The 22,823-nt window shown below is 42.0% G+C and overlaps 2 protein-coding genes across 2 annotated transcripts in view; both read left to right on the forward strand.

Moving 5' to 3' along the window:
- Positions 1 to 1,516: 1,516 nt before the first annotated feature.
- Positions 1,517 to 10,282, forward strand: LOC103004030 (T-cell surface glycoprotein CD3 gamma chain). The gene is made up of 7 exons (XM_007196591.2): positions 1,517 to 1,600; positions 4,481 to 4,504; positions 4,990 to 5,205; positions 6,047 to 6,178; positions 6,832 to 6,875; positions 7,630 to 7,713; positions 9,453 to 10,282. The coding sequence occupies exons 1-6, from the start codon at positions 1,546 to 1,548 to the stop codon at positions 7,693 to 7,695; spliced, it is 537 nt and encodes a 178-aa protein (XP_007196653.1). The 5' UTR covers positions 1,517 to 1,545; the 3' UTR covers positions 7,696 to 7,713; positions 9,453 to 10,282.
- A 2,996-nt stretch (positions 10,283 to 13,278) lies between these two features.
- The window catches only part of UBE4A (ubiquitination factor E4A), a 34,206-nt gene continuing 24,661 nt past the window's right edge, over positions 13,279 to 22,823 (forward strand). Inside the window, exons 1-2 of the mRNA XM_007196592.3 lie at positions 13,279 to 13,402; positions 18,400 to 18,561. Coding sequence (XP_007196654.2) covers positions 18,441 to 18,561 — 121 coding nt within the window. The 5' untranslated portion in view covers positions 13,279 to 13,402; positions 18,400 to 18,440. The remainder of the gene's footprint in view (positions 13,403 to 18,399; positions 18,562 to 22,823) is intronic.

Raw genomic sequence — 22,823 nt, forward strand, 5'->3', positions numbered from 1 at the left:
GTACCCGGAAAAAGTAAAGGGTGGCGGAGGCACTAGAAGACGCCTATTTCTCTGCTCTCCACTGTTGGTGATGGGAGGCTGCCAGGGTAGAGGTAGGCTGGGGGTGGGGTAGGAAGGAAGCAGGTGCAAATCGCTCTTTCTCAGAGCATGGAGGGTGGGGGAGGGGTAGAAGGGGGAAGCAGACGATATGGAAAAGGTTGCCTGGACTTCTAGGAAGTAAAAGGAGATTCAGGGTGTCCTTTCTTGAGTCACTGATGAAAAACAAGAAATGCTGAGTTCCTGTCAGCAACATCACTACATTTACTCACCACCTAAAAACTGCCATCTCTCAAAACCCTTGAGACAAGCTGTGAACTCCATCCCATAAGCCATATCAGCTAGGTTCCTCCGTTTCCTGGTCTTTCTTGGGACCCTACCCGAGGTCCTCCTTGTGCCGCCTGGGACACCAGACTAAATATCTTCTTACCAGTGGGAGTTTGAGCTTTGGGAGACCCTTAATGAGAGATTTACATCCTGGCTCCAATACTGCCTACCTGCTGGGTCTGAGCCAGTCACAGAATTCTTCAGAGCCTAATTCCCACAGTATCATGAGAAGAATTCGAATGGAATGTTTCCATGGTGCCTGACACTTCATATGCTCTCAATAAGAGAGGGAGTTATTAATAACAATATGATTAACTCGCAGCACAATTGAGCCTCCCCAGGAGACAAATGGACTTTTTTCCTCTGGGCTATGGAAATCCCAAACTGTCTACACTGTCGCAGTTAGACTGTAATTTATCTGAGGGCAGAGAGCGTGCATGTCTTGCTCACTTCTGTATCACCAGCACCTGGCCTGTGTGTGGCACATGACGAGAGCTCCATACATTTTTGTCAATTCACTGGCTGACCGGCTGAGGGGCCTGAGATCTTGGGAACGCAGCTGACCCTAGTCCTTGGAAATGTATGGTCTGTCTTGGTGGAATTGTCCTACCCATTCCTTTCCAGGCAGGCACCACTTTGATGATCGCCTCTCAAGAGAGCAGTGAAAAAAATCCCTGGACTGAGGTGGCTTTCTGTTCAGAGTTCCAGCCCCAAGCACCTAAGAGTTCCCACCTAAATTCACTAGTTCTAACAACAACAGCTAGCAACAGGCAACAACTGGCTGAGATCCAAGTAACAAGTGGTGGCAGAAACGTTTATCTTCCCCTCATAAAAAGAAAGGGGCCCAGGCCACCTCCTGCCCAGCACCCAAGGTGGCTTTCTGTACCAGCTGAGTCTCTGAGATGGGAATCCAGCACTCCCTCCCGCTCCCTCCCCTCCACCACCCACGCTCCTCTCCTTAACTGAAAAGCCAGAGATATCTGCACCTGCAGCCCTCCTGAGCCCTGCCCCCACCCACTGCCCACAATTGAAGCAGAGGGTGGAGGCTCCGGGTTCTTGCCTTCTCACAGGGGCCCCAGCCCTAAGGATGCTGGGCGGAGCCAGGCTATATGCTAGCACAGGCTGGCTGGCTGGCTGCTAGGGGCTGCTCAGTGCTTCTGCGGGAGAAGAACAGAGGCTGCTATGGAGCAGGGGACGCGTCTGGCTGGCCTCATCCTGGCTATCACTCTTCTTCAAGGTAAGGGCCCACTAGGGGGTCTGACAGTCTGGAGAAGGGTTCAAGGGAAGAAGCCATCACTGGGGGGGCAGGAATATTGGGATCCCCTAACCTCGAGCTGTCACCCTAAAGTTCAGAGAAGGAAGGGCAAAAATGAATCTTCTTACTGCTCTCTGCTAAAGAGAAGCCGTGTTCCATGGGAAAGATGGAGTCCTTGTGTCTTAAGAAATCAAAACAGATGACTTTACTGGCTTGAGAGAGAATCCGGATGCCACCATCTTAGGTTTGAATGTAGCCCAAAGGGCACAGGCCAGGAATCTGAAGAGAAAAGGTATGTGTTCTTTAACTCAGAGCTGGGGTTCGAAGTAGACCTATGAAGCATTCACTCACTCTGTTGGTCAGCTGGTCAACAAATATGTGTGAGATCCTATTACGTGTTAGGCTAGAAGGGTATAAAGGTGAATAAAAACCTTCTGCTCCAATTAGCTCGTAGTCTAATTGAAGAGATAAGTTTCAACGTTGCCAGATTGAGTGTAAGGTACAATATAGGTTGCCTGAACGAATATTCAGTTGGAAATACAATAGGAAGTGGATAAACTGGGCCGATGCCTGGAATCTGGACTAGAGATGATTCTCTCCACATTGAAAGTTGTTGAAATCATGCAAGAACTATGAGAGATGTGAGGAAGAGGAGGCTGAGGATAGAACTGTGAGGATACCACCTTTAAGGAATAGTTAGAGGACAAAGATGTCAATAAAGAGATAAGGGAATGATCCAAGAGCTGAAATAATCAGATGAGTGCTATTCCATAGAAACCAAGGGAGTAGAGAGCTTCCAGACGGAGAAAATCACCATGAGTATGAAATGCTAAAGAGACGTCCACAGATATAAGAATATATTTAAAATTTTAAGTCTGTATATATACTACCAAATGTAAAATAGATAGCTAGTGGGAAGCAGCCGCATAGCACAGGGATATCAGCTCGGTGCTTTGTGACCACCTAGACGGGTGGGATAGGGAGGGTGGGAGGGAGACGCAAGAGGGAGGAGATATGGGGAGTTTTGAATCAGAGTTAGAATGAGGGGACTCTTTGTTCCTCCCGTGGTGATCAGGTGGATGGGGAGAAGAGCTAGTTAGAAATCTGCTTAACTCTTTGTCTTGCTTTTCTTTATCTTCATTTACTCATTTATTCACTCATACATTCATTCAAAATATATAAAGCTCCTACCATGTTCCAGACACTGTTCCGGGTGAACTATCCATAAACAGTTCACCCCTGTATGAAGTTCTAAGACTGTTGACTCCTTCCAACTGTTTCCATCACACTTTGATCTATGCCCCCATCTCTCCCCATAACAAACTCTACCTCTAGCCAAACTACCTCTTTTGTCCTTTTCCAAGTCTGTATCTTTGTTCAGCTATTCTTTCTACCTGGAAACTCTTTCTCTGTCTGGTGAGTTCTTACTCATTCTTCAGGGCAGAACCAAATGCCATCTTCTCTGTCAAGCTTTCCCTGTCCCCTCACCCTTGGTCAAAATCAATAGTTTCTACCCCTTTCCATATGCATTTATACAAATACTAAATGATAATTTATAAGTACTATTACATTTATTACATTTGTATTTATTTTTTTTCCACTTCATTGTAAACTCTTCAGAAGCGACAACTAGTTATTTGTATCACCACCCGTTTCTTCCACACTCATTACTCATGTCAGGCACATAATAGTGGTAAGTGTTTGGATTAAATCCAATTGAACTGAACTCCAGTGTTGGTTCTCTATAGTATGTCTACCATGCAACTCTACTACTCTGAGTTTTGAGACAGATTTGAGGGCTATTTAATAGCTAACTCCTTTGGGACGTTCAGGGTTTCCACAAAAAATGGATCACCAAGGCTGAAGATTTTAGAAGTAACTCAGCTCTAAAAGACTTTAGCTAGTGCACACCCAGTCTTTGCCAAGGCTTTAGCTGCTAAAGGAGCAGAGCATTCCACACTGTACAGGCAATACCCTTACGTATACTGCAATACAGTTCTGCAAGGCTAACAGTCCAGAGTTAGTGTCAGACCTCAAAGGTTAAGGGCTCACTCCCCAAAAAGACTGCCTTCACTTTAAAAGCTAGGCACAAGTTCAGGGATTCCCCAGACTACCCACACTTCTAACGAACTGCCTACAAATCAGGAGGGTTCTCAAGAACCCCCTCAGAATTTGCTAGAACAACTCACAGAACTCCGGAAAGCCCTATACTTACTACTACAGTTTTATTATAAAAAATAAAATCAGATCTAGCCAAATGAAGAGACACATAGGGTGAAGTCTGGGAGGGTCCTGAACACAGAGCTTCCATGCCCTCTCCTTCAGGAATTAAAATACATCACCCTCCTGGCACATTGATATATTCACCAACTAGGAAGTACAACTGAGTTTTTATTGGGGTTTCATTACATAGGCATGATTGACTGAATCATTGGTTGTGTGACTGAACTCAATCTCCAGTCCTCCTCCCCCTCCTAGGGCTCAAAGCCCCAATTCTCCAATCACATGTTTGGTCTTGACCAGTCCCATCCTGAGTCATCTCATTAGCATAAACTCATGTGTGATCCAAGGGCCCACGAAGAATCACAAAGGCAATCCTGTCATTCATGAAATTCCAAGGGTTGAGAAACTCCCTCCCAGCAACCCAGGAGAAAGACCAGACAAACTCTTTGCTATACAACACCCTAAATTCGGTTTGGTGATTTAGGCTACAGTCCAAGGAAATAGGTATAGATACTGTCACTCACATGAATTAGGCTCTCGCTCTCCATGTTGGCCTCAAATGACCGTGGAAATGATACATCAGGAGATCTGAATGACTCCATGCCCAGCTGATCCACTGTCTCTCTTCTGTCTCTACAGGTACTATGGCGCAGTTGAATGAAGGTAGGGGAAATGGCTTCTTTCTATCATCAACCTCTGAGGAAATTCATGGAAATATGGCTTCCCACAACAGTAGTCCTATAGGAGCAAGTGAAGAGCTAAGGAGGGATGGGATGATGAAGGATAGACAGCAAACCTCTCCAGTGTCAACCAAATCAGTGGCCAGTCTTGACCTCCCTGGCAACTTTCCTGTAGCTAAACAATTAATTTTCTGGTTCTTGGAGGAGAAACAGGACCCTAGCAGCTAGGTACTACTCAAAGCACAACCTATGAATCAACAGCATTGACATCACCTGGGAGCATGTTAGAAATGCAGAATCTCAGTCCCTCCCCAGAACTACTGAATAAAACCTGAAATTCTAATTAGACCCCATGTGATTCATGTGCACATTAAAGCTTAAGAAGCACTACTGTCATGGTCTTCTCCTGATGCCCTGGGACAGGGAGAATTTCAGAGGCAAGATCTTAACAGACATTTCCTTTTTCAGTAAAAGTGGATGACAATCGAGAAGATGGTTCAGTACTTCTGACTTGTGACATGAATGAAAAAGATATCAGATGGTTTAAAGATCAGGTGGAAATAAGTCCTGTAAACACAAATAAAAAGACTTGGAATCTTGGAAGTAGTACCAAGGACCCTCGAGGGATATATTGGTGTCAAGGATCAAAGAACCGTTCAAAACCACTCCAAGTATATTATAGAAGTACGTATCCCCTTTGGTTTGCTTGTGTGAAATTAAGCAGTACTTGCTGTTCTGGTGAGCTTCTTGTCTGGGGTGAGTGTGGAAATAGATGCTAAACAGTGAAGTAAGAGCGAGTTTTCTTAATCTCAACGTACTTCTTTTTTTTTTTTTTTTTTTAATTTATTTATTTGGCTGCACCGGGTCTTAGTTGTGGCATGCGGGATCTTCATTGAGGCATGGGGGATCTTTAGTTGCGGCATGTGGGATCTTTTAGTTGCGGCATGCAGCATCTTTTTAGTTGCAGCATGCAGGATCTAATTCCCTGACCAGGGATCAAACTCTGGCCCCCTGCATTGGGAACGTGGAGGCTTAACCACTGGACCACCAGGGAAGTCCCTCAACTTACTTCTTTTTGAATTTAACAAAGCAGTTCCCCCAAATTCTTGAAAAAGCATAGCCTGTGTTGTAAAGCCTGACTCACTTTCGGGTAGGCCCCACAGACTGGAGCAGTCAGCAGTTTATATAAAGTGAGTTAGAGCGGGTAAGGGAGACAGGGGAGACTATAAGGTAAGCAACAGAAATGTAGAAGGCAGTTGAGCATGGAGAATGGGATCTGGTCTTCCTTATATTTCAATAGTTGCTGGTAGTAAGACTACATGGGCTTCCCCAGGACTCCTGGGGGACAGAGGAACATCAAAAAGCATTGAGTTCTCAGTCCAAGGATCTTCCCAGGCAATTCCCTTGCCATACCACCCACAGAGAGAGCAGTCTGCTGCCCTAGACAGAGGTATTATCTCAGGAGAAAAAAATCCAGAACAACTTTCACACCTCGAAGGAGGCTTATCCTTCCCTTTCCCCACAGTGTGTCAGAACTGCATTGAGCTGAATTCAGCCACTGTGTCTGGCTTTATCTTCGCTGAAATCATCAGCATTTTCCTCCTTGCTGTTGGGGTCTACTACATTGCTGGACAGGAAGGAGTTCGCCAGTCAAGAGGTAAAAGAATGCTCTTAGATGAGAGGTGAGACCACCTGGGACCCTTAGCCTCCTTCCTACCAAAATAGAACCAATAGAAAAGACTGGGTTGGCACGTGTCACTGATGAGCATGGCTGGGTGGGGCTCTGGTTCTGTAGGCAGGAGAAAAGGACACTTGGTGTTTTCACAGCATATTTGCCTATCTCAAGATCCAACTCTCTCTGATTTGTCCTCTGTGCTTTTTAAAAAACTCTTTCTTGAAGTAAAACCTACATACAGAAAAGTGCATGAATCACATACACACAGCTCAAAAAAATTTTCTGACAAAGCAAACACACACATGAATCCAGCACCCAGTTTAAGAAAGAGAATTAACACTTGTGGTCACTTCCAGCCTCCACCTAGTCCCCAAAGCGACCACTATCCTGACTTCTAACAACATTGATTCATTTTGCCTGTTTTTGTTTCTTACGTAAATAGACTCATACAGTAAGTACTCTTGTGTGTGGCTTCTTTTACTCAACAATATGCTTGTGAGATCTATCCATAGTGTTATATGTAGATGTATTTCATTAATTCTTATTGCTATTCGGTACTCCATTGGGTGAATATATCCCAGTTTATTATTCATTCTATCTTGTGTATATGTACATTTTGTTTATTTTTTGTGCAGCTTCAGACAAGCAGACACTGTTGTCCAATGATCAGCTCTATCAGGTAAGGGAATGTGAAGTGAAAGAGACATTGCTAGTTAGTAGTGGTAAAATTTTGGAATTGGGGGACAAGTTATTTGGAAGAAACTGCTTAGGACATACCAGACGATGGCATCGTTATCCCTTTGGGTACAATGGATGAAATAAAGAGAAGGGTTGAGAGAGACTGAGGTCAGGGTCTAGTGAGAAAAAGTTGAAGAACACACAGAGAAACTAGATACAGAGCCTCCATTCTTGTCCTCTCCCACCCCCAGGACCATAAAGAAACCACTCCAAAGCCTTGAACATAAAAAGCGCTCAATAAGTATGCATCAATAGAAAACAAACTTATGGTTACCAGGGGGTAAGGGCAGGGAGGGATAAATAGGGAGATTGGGATTTGACATATACACACTACTATATATAAAATAGATAACTAACAAGAACTTGCTGTATAGCACAGGGAATTCTACTCAATACACTGTAATGATCTATATAGGAAAAGAATCTTAAAAAAAGTTTTTTTTTAAAAAGAGTGGATATATGTATATGTATAATAGATTCACTTTGCTGTATACCTGAAACTAACACAACATTGTAAATCAACTATACTCCAATAAAAAAATTTTTAAAGTATATATATATATGAAGAAAGGCGAAAAAAATAAAGACATTTAGAGTGAAAGCTAAAAAAATTTTTTTAATTTGAAAATAAACATGCATCAAATTAATTCATAGAGGATGATGGAAAATGAGTATGACTGTACTATCCTTTTTAGCCCCTTAAGGAACGGGAAGATGACCAATACAGCCACCTTCAAGGAAACCATTTGAGGAAGAATTGAGCCCAGGACTCAGAGTAGGTGTGTCTCTCTACACCAATTCTAAGAAAGTGGCTTTGCACTACCTGCCTTCCCAACTACTGCCAAGTTTATCTCCTTTCCCCAAGCAGCTATAAGGATGGGGGGGTAGGGAGGATTGATTGATAATTCCTTGGGGGGAGGGGATGACGCTCCTGTGCATTGTAGGATTTTTAGCAGCGTCCCTCGCCTCTGTCCACCAGATGCCAGTAGTACTCCCCAGCTGTGACAACAAAAATATCTCCAGATATTGCAACTATCCCCACGGGAGGCAAAGTCGCCCTTAGTTAAGAATCACTGAACCTATATTAACCTTCCAATCACCCAAGCAATCAATCAGAAGTTCTAATTCAATCAACCAGAAATTTCAATCAGGAAAACAGGGCCCAAGCATTATTTGGTTTTCTGAACCAGTTGCAATTTTTCTTTTTTTAATCCAGGTGTTTTCCCTTCTATCCAGTTCTCAGAAACAGAGCAATACATTTTGGAGCAATCCTAGTAGAGATTTGCAACCCTAAATCTAGACTCAAGATTCCCAAAGGTGACAAATGGAGAAGAAAGGCCATCAGAGCAAATTCGGGTTTTTCTCAAAAAAAAAAAAAAGTAAAGTAAAACTTGTATGGTGTTTCAGGAGCGCCACCTATTGGAAGTAATTTTTCTGTAAAAGAAAAACGAAAAGGTCAGATAACCTCCTTTATTTGAATACCATTTTTTTAAGTTTTAATTTTTATTTACTTCCTTTATAAGTCATAATTCACATGGTTCAAATATACAGTGAAAGGTCTCCCTCCGCCTCCCTCTCCAGCCACCCAGTTGCCTTCTACAGAGGCAAACAATAATACTAGTTTCTTATATAGCTTTACAAGCTATTTAAAGTATTATATATCGGAGGTATTCTAGGCATACATAAGCAAATTCTTTTTTTTTTTAATGGGTGATAAATGCATCGTGATTTTTTGTTTTGTTTGGTTTTGGCTGCGTTGGGTCTTCATTGCTGCGCGTGGGCTTTCTCTAGTTGCCGCAAGTGGGGGCTACTCTTCACTGCAATGCGTTGGCTTCTCATTGCGATAGCTTCTCTTGTTGTGGAGCATGGGCTCTAGGCGCATGGGCTTCAGTAGTTGTGGCACATGGGCTCAGCAGTTGTGGCACACAGGCTTAGTTGCTCCGATGCATGTGGAATCTTCCCAGACCAGGGATGGTACCCATGTCCCCTGCATTGGCAGGCAGATTCTTAACCACTGCGCCACCAGGGAAGTCCCCAAGCAAATTCTTGAGTACACATTTTTCTTCCTTCCCCTATTTTCCACACAAATGTTATCATACTCTACATCTTGCACTTCTCACCTAATAAAACCTGAAGATTACTTCATACCAATATATAAAGGAGCTCCTTTTTTTTTTAATGCAGCCACTTTGTACAGATCCCCTATAATTTATTTAACTAGTCCTCTATTGATGGACATTTAAGTTTGTTCTTTTGCTCTTAAAATGCCTCAATGACTGTATAAATGTCATTTTTTTTAATTGTATTGAGGTATAATTTACATAAAATTCACTCATTTTAAGTGATTTCACCTGTTCTCGGTAATTTTTAGCAAATTTACCCAGTTGTACAACCATCACCATAATCCAGATTTAGAATATTTCCATCAGTCTCTTAAGATCTCTTGTGCTCTTTGCAGCCACTCCTTGTTCTCACCCTCAGCGCTAGGCAATCACTAATCTCTTTTCTATCTCTTTAGATTTGCCTTTTCTGGATAAATGGAGTCATACAATATGCTGCTCTGGACATCCTCGTACAAGTCTTCGCATGGACATATGTTTTCATTTGTCTGGGTTGATATCTAGGAGTGAAGAATTGCTGGGTTGTATGGTAAATTTATGTATAACATTTTAAGAAACTGCCAGTTTGCCAAACTGGCTGTTCCATTTTACATTCCCACCAGCGATGGATGAATGAGGTTCCTGTTTCTCCACATCCTCACAAATATTTGTTACTATCTTTTTTAGTATAGCCATTCTAGTAGATGTAAAATAGTATCTAATTGTGGCTTTAATTTGCATTCCCTAATGACTAACGATGTTGAACATCTTTTCATGTGCTTATTAGCTATTATTATCATATCTTTAGTGAAGCGTGTGTTCAAAACTTTTTTTAAAATTGAGTTGTTTTTCTTCTTACTATTGAATTGTAAAAGTTCTTATAATATTTTTGAATACAAGTCTTTTATCAGCTACATGATTTGCAAATATATCTACCAGTCTGTGACTTGTCTTTTCATTTTCTTAATGGTGTCTTTTGAAGTGCAAGAGTTTTTAATTTTGCTGAAGTCTGTTTTATCCTTTTTTTTTTAATGGATTGTGCTTTTGGTGTCATGTCTAACAAATCCTTGCCAAACCCAAGGTCACAAAGATTTCTCATATGTCTTGTTTTTACAGTTTTATTTCTAACAATAAATGTCATTTTGAACATTAAGACTATTTGTAACAAATACAAATAAATTCAATTGCAGGACCATAATGTATTTGCACCTGTAATTTAATTAAATATTGCCAAATTGCACTTCATAGAGGTTGGACCGATACATAATCCTAACAAGAGTCCCTACTGTTCCATACACAATCTAACAGTGTACTATTAAATTTTTTTTAAGAAGTTTATTTATTTATTTATTTATATTTGGCTGTGTTGGGTCTTCGTTTCTGTGCGAGGGCTTTCTCCAGTTGTGGCGAGCGGGGGCCACTCTTCATCGCAGTGCGCGGGCCTCTCACTGTCTCGTCCTCTCTTGTTGCAGAGCACAAGCTCCAGACGCGCAGGCTCAGTAGTTGTGGCTCACGGGCCCAGCCGCTCCACGGCATGTGGGATCTTCCCAGACCAGGGCTCAAACCCGTGTCCCCTGCATTGGCAGGCAGACTCTCAACCACTGCGCCACCAGGGAAGCCCTTAAATTTTTTGAACTTTGCCAATCTGATAAGTTAAAAATGGCATCTCAGCTTAATTTTAATCTGCATTTTTCTAACCATTTGTTTTTCCTTCTCATGAAATACAGGCTCATATCCTTTGATTTTGTTTGTTTTTTTTTTACTGTTACTCTTGATGTTTAGAATATAACCCCTTCTCTTAGTGTTATTTATTTATTTATTGGCTGCGTTGGGTCTTCGTTGCTGCACATGGGCTTTCTCTAGTTGCTCGAGCAGGGGCTACTCTTCGTTGCAGTACACGGGCTTCTCATTGCAGTGGCTTCTCTTGTTGCGGAGCACGGGCTCTAGGTGCGCGGGCTTCAGTAGTTGCAGCACGCGGGCTCAGTAGTTGCGGCATGCGGGCCCTAGAGCATGTGGGCTTCAGTAGTTGTGGCGAGTGGACTCCGTAGTTGTGCCGCACAGGCTCTAGGGCGCACGGGCTTCAGCAGTTGTGGTGCACAGGCTCAGTAGTTGTGGCACACGGACTTAGTTGCTCCGTGGCATGTGGGATCTTCCCAGACCAGGGATTGAACCCAGGTCCCCTGCATTGGCAGGCAGATTCTTAACCACTGTGCCACCAGGGAAGCCCCTGATCGTCTTCTTACTGACTTGCAACAACCCTTTACATATTTGGAAAAATAGATCTTTTGTTTGTGGCATTAGTTGCAAATATTTTTCCAGTGCTGTTATTTAGATTTTGACTTTACTTATGGTTGGTTTTCTATACACATTTTACAAATATTTGACTGTAGAAGAATTCACTGTTCTTTTATGGCTTCTGGGTTGTTTCTTATTTAGAAAGGCCTTCTCCCATTCTTAGATTATTCTTTTACAAAACTTCTCCCATTAATTCTCTAGCATTTTCCTGGTTTCACTTTATATATTTAAATCTTTGATCCATCTTGAATTAATTTTAGTGTAAAGGTCTAATATCTTGACTAACGTTTAAATCCATAGCTACCCACTTATTCTGGAAGTATTTATTGAATAATCCACCTTGTGCACATTAATTTTAAATGCTACATTACCACTCCACTCTCACCAGATTGTAAGCTCCAGGAAAACTTGTATATTTTTTCCACTACTGTAGCTTCAGGAGCTAGAACAATGCTGGAACATAATAGGCACTCTAAGATTGCTCAACATTTGGTGTGTGTGTCTGTGTATGTTACAGTATACTATTCAGTGGCATTAAGTACATTCACAATGTTGTGCAACCATCACCACTCTCATTTTCAGAATTTTTTATTATCCTGAAGAAACACTCTACCCATTAAACAATAACTCCCCATTCCTCCCTCACCCCAGCCCCTGGTAACCTCTATTTTACGTTCTGTCTCTATGAATTTGCCTACTCTGGGTACCACATATAAGTGGAGTCATACAATATTTGTCCCTTTGTGTCTGGCTTATTTCACTTGGCATAATGTTCTCAAGGTTCATAGCAAATATCAAAATTTCCTTCCTTTTTAAGGCTTAATAATCATGTGTATGTATATGCCACATTTTGTTTGTCCATTTACTCATCAATGGACATTCTGGGTTGTTTCCACCTTTCGCCTATTACAAACGATACTGTTATGAACAGTGGTGTACAAGTATCTGTTTGAGTCCCTGCTTTCAATTCTTTGGAGTATTTACCCAGAAGTGGAATTGCTGCATCATATGATAATTCCGTTTAACTTTTTGAGGAACCACCAAACTGTTTTCCCAAAGTGCTCCACTATTTTACATTCCCATCAGCAATGCACAATGGTTCCTATCTCTCCACATCCTCACCAAGACTTATCTTCTATTTTTTTTTCATAATCACCTTCCTAATGGGTATGAGGTGGTATTTCATTGTGGTCTTAATTTGCACTTCCCTAATGATTAGTGACATTGAGCTTCTTTTCATGTGCTTATTGGCCATTTGTATATCTTCTATAGAGAAATGCTTATTCAAGCCCATTGTCCATTCTTTAATCAAGTTGTTTGGGCTTTTTGTTGTTGAGTTATAGGCTTTTTTATATAACTGGATATTAATTTTTTATCAGATATGTGATTTACAAATATTTTCTGTCACTCTATGAATTGTCTTTTCACTTGCGTGCTTGAAAAGTATGCTGCTTCCTTTGCCTTTGTGTACCTCAAAGTAATCTTTAGGATGTACTCGTCTTCACTTTACAAATAAGAAAACTGCACTCACTCCAATCAAAGCATATCTTAACACATTTCCGGGTACGTAATAACAGTTCACAAGTTTCAGTTATTGTTAATGCTACTGTTATTGCTTCATAGATAATAATTATCTATGAAGAGTTACAGAAGCTGTTTCAAAAAGGCCTAAGATCGGTGGGACAATTAGCGTTAAGTCCACAGAGGCCTTAGCAGTGCCAGGGTTCACCAAGTCATATCTGCTGCTGATACATGGGTTTCCGAGGGCCGCATATCCCAGTGAGCTCCACCACAATCCACTCCCAACTCAACCTGACCCGCCCCCAATTCAACCCCAAATCCACTTCCGGCCACTTCCGCCCCGCCCAAGCCAGTTAGCGCATGCGCAGTGAGGATGTTTGCGCGCCCGCTTCCAGCGCAGGGCGACACACCCAGCTTCCGGCGCCCAGATGAGATTCCACAAGGCCCGGCGCCTTGTCATGACGTTAGCTCCGGTTGCCGTGCTGAGTCGGAAGTGGGAATCCTTCGGCCACTGAGACTCAGTCGTGTCGTCGCTGCTGGCCCTCAGGCTCTGGTAAGAGAGGATATAGCTGGAGGGGAGGGAATCGTTGAGTCTACAATGGGATTTTTTTTCTCCTAGTCGAATGCCAGTCCAAACCTCTGCTCTCTTACCTCCTCCAAATGCCTTCTCCTGTGCTTTCCTAAACACTGTCTCTCTCCTTCACGAACTTCGACCCTGTCTGCTTTGGGAACCCCTTACAGTGCTCCAGCTTCTGGCATCTCTGCCCCTCTTTGCCATTTCCCTCCTGGAAAAGGCCGAATCCTGGCCTTGCATTATCTTTGGTTTCCTTTCTCTAGAACGTGCGCCGAGTGGGTGGGTCTCCCTCCGTCCCGCAAATCCCTTATGGAACCTGGAGGGATAAAATATAAAGAGTAGACAACAAATAGCTAGGTGCCAAAGAAGAGAAAATTAAGCACGAGTCGCAGTAGTCAAACCAGCCGAATCCGTATGGCAAGGTGTTGATATTTCTTAAGGCAAGTGATCAGTTCACCACTCAAAACTCTCCTAGCACTCTGCTTCTTGCTCCCTCAGCAATTGGGTTTAGAAGACATTTCTAAAATTGAGTAACCAGAGCTCAGGAGCTTATACTTGATGGGTCTTCTCTTTGGATTCAGTTTTTCACTCCCAGAAAAAGTATATGTTTAGCCTCACTGCCTTGGTCTGTTTTGGTCTCACATGGGAGCCGTCCTGAGATAAAATGGGACCCAGGAAGGAATGCTGTGTGCGTTGCGACTTGATGAGATCCTTCTAGCTTGCTGATGTGATGGAAGGATTTGTTGCCACAACAAAGGCCTGAATGTGTAAAAATGAAAACATTTTTTTAATTCCTTTTTTGGTTTGATCTATGTATTACTCACCAGGAAAGAGACCTTATGGAGTATAATTTAATAAAGCTTGATTTTTAAAATAGATGTATTTATTTCATTTTTGGCTGCATTGGGTCCTCGTTACTGCACGTGGGCTTCCTCTAGTTGTGGCGAGTGGTGGCTACTCTTCGCTGCAGTGCGTGGGCCTCTCACTGCAGTGGCCTCGCCTGTTGTGGAGCACGGGCTCTAGGTGCACGGGCTCAGTAGTTGTGGCTCGTGGGCTCTAGAGTACAAATTCAGTAGTTGTAGCGCATGGGCTTAGTTGCTCCACGACACGTGGGATCCTCCCAGACCAGGGCTCGAACCCGTGTCCCCTGCATTGACAGGCGGATTCCCAACCACTGCGCCACCAGGGAAACCCTAAAGCTTGATTTTGACAATCCTTGTTTTGTGAAGTATTCCAAGTATTTCTGTTTAAAAGCAATACCAAATCTGATGTTAAAACATTTATGTGCTCACCTCTTTAAAAGCTGACAGTGCCCCTTAAGGGATTAGCAGTACTCTTTATAAACAAAAGATTGAATCAGGGGAGTGTGAGAGGATTTTGTAGGACTGGAGATAGACAGCTTTTATAAATGTAGAGTCTTGCAGCATGTATATAAGAGGGAAACGTGGGCTTCCCTGGTGGCGCAGTGGTTGAGAGTCTGCCTGCCAATGCAGGGGACACGGGTTCGAGCCCTGGTCTGGGAAGATCCCACATGCCGCGGAGCAGCTGGGCCTGTGAGCCACAACTACTGAGCCTGCGCGTCTGGAGCCTGTGCTCCGCAACAAGAGAGGCCGCGATAGTGAGAGGCCCGTGCACCGCGATGAAGAGTGGCCCCCACTTGCCACCACTAGAGAAAGCCCTCGCGCAGAAACGAAGACCCAACACAGCCAAAAATAAATAAATAAACAAATAAATTTAGTTTAAAAAAAAAAAAAGGGAAACGTGTTTTTAAAGGGGACATATTTGGGGAATTCCCTGGCGGTCCAGTGGTTAGGACTATGGCACTTTAACTGCGGAGGGTTCAGGTTCAATCCCTGGTCGGGGAACTAAGATCTTGCAAGCCGTGCGGCCAAAAGTAAATAAATAAATAAAGAGGACGTCTTTTAAAAATCAAATCCAAAAACATCTAAGGATTGGTGGTTATATTGATTGGTTATTTGCCAAAGGCTGACAACAGGGTAGTACTTTATCTTTGTATGGCAGTTGAAAGTAGGAGATTATAAATTTCTGATGACATTGAATATTAAACAAAATATCAAGTTTCCATTTTATCAGACCTTTCTTTTGGAGTGGGTACTCTTTTTACATTTGTGTGATCATTGAACAAATCTAAACTGACATCTCCACAAAGGTTCCCATCAAGTGATCAGTCCTCCCTTTTCCTGTAAAATTTTCCTGGTTGCACAGTGTTAGCTATTTTTCTATGAAAATAGTTTTTGCACTATTACTTCAAATAGATTTGAAGTACATATGAGAAAGTTGAGCTTAGTGAGGTAGGCAAAGCCCTTTTTGTTTTTCAAAAAGACAGATAGCATAGATGACAACAGAGATTTATTTCCATTCTCTATTCTACACGTTCTGAGATATCAGAGAGCCACAAGTGTCTGGCCCAATAGTTTGACCTTCCACTGCAACCCAGGACAAACAGTAAAACCCTTACCTTACCTTGAAGTAGGATTATGGGTGCTGCTATTGATTACAAGAAGGTCAGGAGTAATTACATGTAAGATTGAATCATTCAATACATGTTTATTTGGGATTTTGTGATTACGGAATATGCCAGGTACAGAAGAAAAAAATAATCAGATATGAACCTGTGTTCATATTGCTTACCTTCTAGTAAGATAGAAGATCTACATTAGGAATACAGTGTAGAAAGTTATAAATCCTGTTAATATAGGTAAAATGTAGTGGGAAGCTAGCTTTATATACTGCAACAGTATATTATTGAAAGGAGGAAGTAATGCCATTTGTGATGATAAATCCTCTTTATCTCTCTTGATAGTCTTAAGAGCCTGTGTCCTATGTTCTGATTCTTAGCTTTCAACTCACTTCCTTTCTGCATAGATGGTGCAGGTGATGCATTTCCTTTGTACTAATCTGAACTCTTTTCAGTTGTATTGGCTTCCACAATGTAGGGAAATCTACTGGCTTTTTTATAACTGAGAAGACTCTTTCCATCTCACATCTCTTTTCCTACATGTTGGCTTAGTTTTAGGCTAGGCCTTCTCTAGATGGTAGAAAGATGGCAACTCCAGTTTCCTATCTTACTAGACTAACAACCCAAGCAGGAAAAAAGAGTCCCCTTTTCTGTAGATTTAGCCAAACGCCTGTAGCTGGTGTTCATTGATTCTGTTAGGCCTTGCTAGGGTCTTGTGCCCACTCCTGAATCAGTCACTTTGGCCAGAGAATACTGTATTCTCTTTGGCCAGGCCAGATTCATATGCCCATTTCTAGAGCTAATGGGTAAGGTGATCCCCTTCTGTACACATGGACCGGGAATGGGTCGGATCCCCAAAGGAAAAGTGTGGGTGTCATGTTGAAAAAAGAGGTTGATGTTTTGCAGACAGAAAAGTAACGAGAGCTCACTACACTTTTTGCATTCCTCTGGGTACCTCAGAATAGAGGTAGGGTGGTGGTCAGCTAACAGTGACACAATTCTTGGTGCCTCTACATGAATTAGGGGTAATAATTAAGCTTATGCAATGTTTAAATAGGAGGAAAGACCTCTCAAGGATTGTTAATTCCAACACTAAATATGCTGTCTTTCTTTTCTGCATTATTAAGCTCAACTAAACTATGCATAGTAAAAAGTAAAATACATAGAGCAACATGTAACAGTTCAGTTCCTTGAAGCAGTAAAGCCCAGCACCATGCTGAGACGAGACTAGACTGTCTGCCTGAGTCATTACAGCTCAGTAGCCATTAGCTCTTATGCAGAAAGCACGACAGAGGAACATGAAGCAACTGGTAGAGATGCCTCAGAAGTGTCAAAAAGTGTTAGTCTCTCTTCCTCCAAAAAATAAGGGGAACTTTTCCGACTTGCATTAGCTTTTGTTAATAGGATTGTGTAAGGAGTCTTAACTCAATTAATTAAAGGTAGACCGAACGTTCTTTTTTTTCTCCCACATTTGTGTCCTTGACCCCACTCCTTCTAAGGCCTGTGTCCTTGTAGCAGTTCAGCATCCTTGTAAGCAGAATATTCACACCCTTTGTCTCTTCTCACCCTTTTCAGGGTTGTATTTCTATGCTGTGGCCTTAAAATTTCAGAAAGGGGAGAAAGCCTTTCAGGGAGCTCTGCTCATCCCGTTGTGCCACTGAGTCCCCTTGGCGCTTGGATGAGGAAATGTAATCAGAAGAGTGCAAATGCAGGCTCAGTCAGCTCCTTTAAATACCTTTGAGGTATATATCTATTTCATATTATACATTAGGAATTTGTGTTTCTTCAGTATTGTAAAAAGTCAGATAAATAGGGAAAGTTAAATATAGAATTAAGCAAAGACCATTTAGTTTTTAGAGGAAAAAATATCTGTAGTCATAAGCCTAGAAGTAGAGATAGATTGCTTAATATAGATTTAAAACCCACGATATGCTGCTAATCTGATTCCTGTCCTGGTTTGCAATTCCACATCTGACATACAGACTTACATTTAGTTTCTGTGTAGCTGAGGAATTCCCAGCTCCAACTCTTAAGTCGCAGAAGCCTGTGCAAGCACCACCTTATGCTCATGGTGAGTGAGGACTAGTCGACCAGCCTAGGGATTTATGGGAAATCCATAGTTTTTGTCCTATTACTTTTAAGTGCCACATTGTTGTTACAATTAGTAGCTGAGTTTCCTCTTTGACTTCAGTAATTCTTTACATGTAATCTATTTTTTAAAGGTATAGTAAATAGAAACATGTCAACAGATAAATGCATTCCAGCTGAACATTCTTTAAGCTTTTCGGTTTTAGCCACCCCCAAATCAAGCCAACTTGTCCAGTTGGTAGGTTTGTAACCATTTTGCCAAAAATTGTCTTGAATCTTGGAATAGGAGTTGGCAAGTCTTACCCAAACCCTTTTAAAATGTATTCAAGAAATGGGAGGAGAAACAACTATGATAATATAACTGTTGTGTTATCTGCCTTTCGGCGTCTAATACCTGTCCTTTCTATAGCCCCTCCCCCTAGGTCTGGATGGAGGATACTTTAAAGTGAAATGACAGACCAGGAGAATAACAACAACATCTCAAGTAACCCCTTTGCTGCTCTTTTTGGCTCCCTGGCTGATGCCAAGCAGTTTGCAGCAATCCAAAAAGAGCAGCTGAAGCAGCAATCTGGTAAGTGGACGAGCCAGTAGCGGCAGATGAGATGACCGAGAATGGGGTCTTCCCAAATTAAGTATTCTTTGGGTCCTTAATTGCAACTAGAATTTAAGTTTAGGGCAGAAGTGTTTTCTTTGTTCGTATTTGTTGTTTGTTTTGTTTTGGGTTCTTCTCCCTGTCCTATCCCCTGCATGAAAAAGAGACCAGATAACAGGTGGTTCCAGAGGAACAGATGCCAGTCATTATCCCAAAGCTGTCAAGCTCTTTTATTTTAAAAATCACCTAGTGAAAGATACTTAACAAAGATACTAATTTTTTTTCACATAGGAAACTGAGGTTATAGGCGTAGGTGTGGAAAGCAAGTCACATGCAGCAGTAGAAAGCAGATGTGTTGAAGGAAGAATTTTAAAAGCTTTTTGGCCTGTAGAGAAATAAATGAGATTTGTTCTTAAGCCAAGTGCTTCAGGGTCTATCTCAAGCAGAACATTTCTTTCACTCCATAGAGTGGCCACTTTCATAACTTACTGCTTTCAGAACAGACATCTAGGAAAATCTGATCCTTAACCTTAATGTGAAGAAAATTAGGATAATATCTTACTAATCAGAACAATGATTTTCCTCATCTGGGACCAAAATTAAGATCAAGTCCAGCTCCCTCCTATAAGGTAACATATGGACTAGAAGTAGGGTGCTGTTTCTCGAATGTATTCGTCTTCTGAGGGTTTTCACGATCTTTCAAGCCAGAAATCGCTCCCCTTCTCCCTCCTCCAAAAAGGATAATAAGTGTGATTGTTTTTAGGAAAGGAGAAATGTTTATATCTTCCCTTTATTTTGTTTATTTCCGAAGTATTCAGACACGTAGTTAAGTTGTGGCCTTACTCTCTGATTAGGATTGAATAAAAAGGAGGTCAGGGGACTTCCCTGGTGGCACAGTGGTTAAGAATCCACCTGCCAATGCAGGGGACGCAGGTTCAAGCCCTGGTCCAGGAAGATCCCACGTGCCGCGGAGCAGCTAAGCCCGTGCGCCACAAATACTGAGCCTGTGCTCTAGAGTCCGTGAGCCACAACTACTGAGCCCGTGTGCTGCAACTACTGAAACCTGCACGCCTAGAGCCCATGCTGTGCAACAAGAGAAGCCACCACGATGAGAAGCCCGCACACCACAACGAAGAGTAGCCCCTGCTCACCACAGGTAGAGAAAGCCCACGCACAGCAACGAAGACCCAACACAGCCAAAAATAAATTTTAAAAATTTTTTAAAAAAAGAAAAAGGAGGTCAGGGGAAGACTACTACATGAGTAGTAGACAAAGTGATGGATGAAACAAGGGAGAAAAACATGTAATGCTGACTTTTTTCATGTGATAGAAAGAGGCAGCTCTGAGTCTCCGCCTCTGAAAACTTTCCCAGATTTCTAAAATATAGGATCAGAATGGGAAACCCTGGATTAAGAGATTGTAGGAGAGAATGGAGAGTGAGGAGTTAGAAAAATAAGGAAATGAGAAAATAAAGTTTTTAAGTATGTGGTTGAGGGAAATTTTGCTAATCAGCACCTATTACTCTTGGAATTCAGAAGGGAATAGAGTGGTATAGGAATAGAGTGACAGAACGTTCATCCTTCTGGCTATAAACAGACATAAGGCTGGCTAGGTTTGGGAGCACTGCAGGCACCAGGCAGTGGGGACAAGTCAGGTGCATGCCCTTCTGTTACTATTTTGGCACCTCATCGTCTTAGTTTGTTTACAGTGAGTTAGTCAGGCCACCTGATCTAACCCATTTTCCACCAGCAGTTAGTACTCTACCAAAACCTTTGGTCTCCTTTATTGAGCTTCACTTTTACTAAAGTCACCACAGTGAAGCAACTCTTGCTTCTTTTGTTTTTTAAGATATTTTATTTTATTTTTTATTTTTTATTATTTTTTAAAAATAATTTATTTGGCTGCGTCGGGTCTTAGTTGCGGCATACAGGATCTTCATTGCGGTGTGAGGGCTTCTCTCTAGTTGTGGTACACAGGCTCCAGAGCGCGCAGACTCAGTAGTTGCAGCACACAGGCTCTCTAGTTGTGGGGCATGGGCTCTAGAGCACGGGCTTAGTTGCGCCACAGCATGTGAGATCTTAGTTCCCCGAACAGGGATCGAACCCATGTCCCCTGCATTCAAAGGAGGATTCTTTTTTTTTTTTTTTTTATAAATTTATTTTATTTATTTATTTTTGGCTGCATTGGGTCTTCGTTGCTGCACACAGTCTTTCTCTAGTTGCGGCGAGTGGGGGCTACTCTTCATTGCGGTGCACGGGCTTCTCATCGCAGTGGCTTCCCTTGTTGCAGAGCATGGGCTCTAGGCGCGTGAGCTTCAGTAGTTGCAGCTCAGTAGTTGTGGCTCACGGACTGTAGAGCACAGGCTCAGTAGTTGTGGCTCACGGACTTAGTTGCTCCACAGCATGTGGGATCTTCCCGGACCAGGGCTCGAACCCGTGTCCCCTTCATTGGCAGGCAGATTCTCAACCACTGCGCCACCAGGGAAGCTCCAAGCCATATTTAATATAATTAAAGGCATACTGATCTATTGGGTAATTCTTTGCCCACTAGGATTCTGTAGGGAAGATAGTGTTGCTACTATTGGCATTTTGGAATACAATTAATTATGAGTATAAAGAATAAAACTTTTGGTTTTTAAAATGTGGTAGATTTTATAACCAGGGATTTCAGAATTCTGTATTTAAAATGTTCCCTGATACAACTCAATAGCAAAACAAACAAACAGTCCAATTTAAAAATGGGCACAGGATCTGAATAAACATTTTTCCAAAGACGACATACAGATGGCCAACAGGTACATTAAAAGGTGCTCAACGTCACTAATCGATGAAAAAAAAAACCATCACTAATTGGAGAAATGTAAATCAAAACCACCTCACACCTCTTAGAATGGCTATTATCAAAAAGACAAGAAATAACAAGTGTTGGCAAGGATGTGGAGAAAAGGGAATTCTTGTGCACTGTTGCTGGGATTGTAAATTGGTGCAGGCACTATGGAAAATAGAATGGAGGTTCCTAAAAAAAAATAAATATAGAACTACCATATGATCCAGCAATTCCACTTCTGGGTATTTATCCAAAGAAAACAAAAACACTAATTCAAGAAGATATATGCACCCCCATGTTCATTGCATCAGTATACAATAACCAAGATGTGAAAACATCCTAAATGTCCATCCACGGATGAATAAAGAAAACGATGTAATTACATACACACACACACGCACACACACACACGCATATTATTCAGCCATAAATAAGAAAGAAATCTTGCCATTTGCAACAACAGGTGGACAGTGGTTGGACCTTGAGGGCGTTATGCTGAGGGATATAAGTCAGAAAGACGAATACCATATGATCTCACTTATGTGGAATATTTTTTTTTTTTTTTAATGTGGAATATTTTTTTAAAAAAAACAAGCTGATAAATACAGAGAATAGATTGGTGGTTGCCAGAGGCAGGGCGGGGGGGGGGGGCGCGGGGGGGGATGGGCAAAATAGGTGAAGGGTTTCAAAAGGTACAAATTTCCAGTTATAAAATAGAGAATCCATGGGGATGCAATGAACAGCATGGTGACTGTAGTTAACAATACTGTATTGTGTATTTCTTTTTTTTTTTTTTAAAGGATTTTCTTATTTATTTATTTATTTATTTTTGGCTGTGTTGGGTCTTCGGTTCGTGCGAGGGCTTTCTCCAGTTGCGGCAAGCGGGGGCCACTCTTCATCGCGGTGCGCGGGCCTTTCTCTATCGCGGCCCCTCCCATCGCGGGGCACAGGCTCCAGACGCGCAGGCTCAGCAATTGTGGCTCACGGGCCCAGCTGCTCCGTGGCATGTGGGATCTTCCCAGACCAGGGCCCGAACCCGTGTCCCCTGCATTAGCAGGCAGACTCTCAACCACTGCGCCACCAGGGAAGCCCTGTATTGTGTATTTCAAAGTTGTTAAAGTCGATCTTAATTCTTACCACAAGAAAAAAATTTGTAGCTATGTATGGTGACAAACATTAACTAGATTTATTGTAGTGATCATTTAACAATATATATAAATGTCGAATCATTATGTTGTGCAGCTGAAACTAATATGTCAATGATACCTTAACTTAAAAAAGAAAAAAGATGTTGCTTGACTTGAGATGTTCACTAATTAGATAGTTAACTTCTTTAACACCCAAAATTATCCTCCTCTTGGTTACATTTATCATGTGTACTTGGTTTTCTCTTAAAGAGAGCATTGTAACTGTTA

The sequence above is a fragment of the Balaenoptera acutorostrata genome, chromosome 9, assembly GCF_949987535.1.
Source record: "Balaenoptera acutorostrata chromosome 9, mBalAcu1.1, whole genome shotgun sequence".
Taxonomy (NCBI): domain Eukaryota; kingdom Metazoa; phylum Chordata; class Mammalia; order Artiodactyla; family Balaenopteridae; genus Balaenoptera; species Balaenoptera acutorostrata.

What these genes read in the sequence shown, in the direction of transcription:
- LOC103004030 (XM_007196591.2), top strand. Translation starts at nt 1,546, where the DNA reads ATGGAGCAGGGGACGCGTCTGGCTGGCCTCATCCTGGCTATCACTCTT. An exon ending in TATGGCGCAGTTGAATGAAG is followed by an intron (nt 4,505 to 4,989) that starts GTAGGGGAAATG and finishes TTCCTTTTTCAG; the next exon opens with TAAAAGTGGATGACAATCGA. An exon ending in CCAATGATCAGCTCTATCAG is followed by an intron (nt 6,876 to 7,629) that starts GTAAGGGAATGT and finishes TATCCTTTTTAG; the next exon opens with CCCCTTAAGGAACGGGAAGA.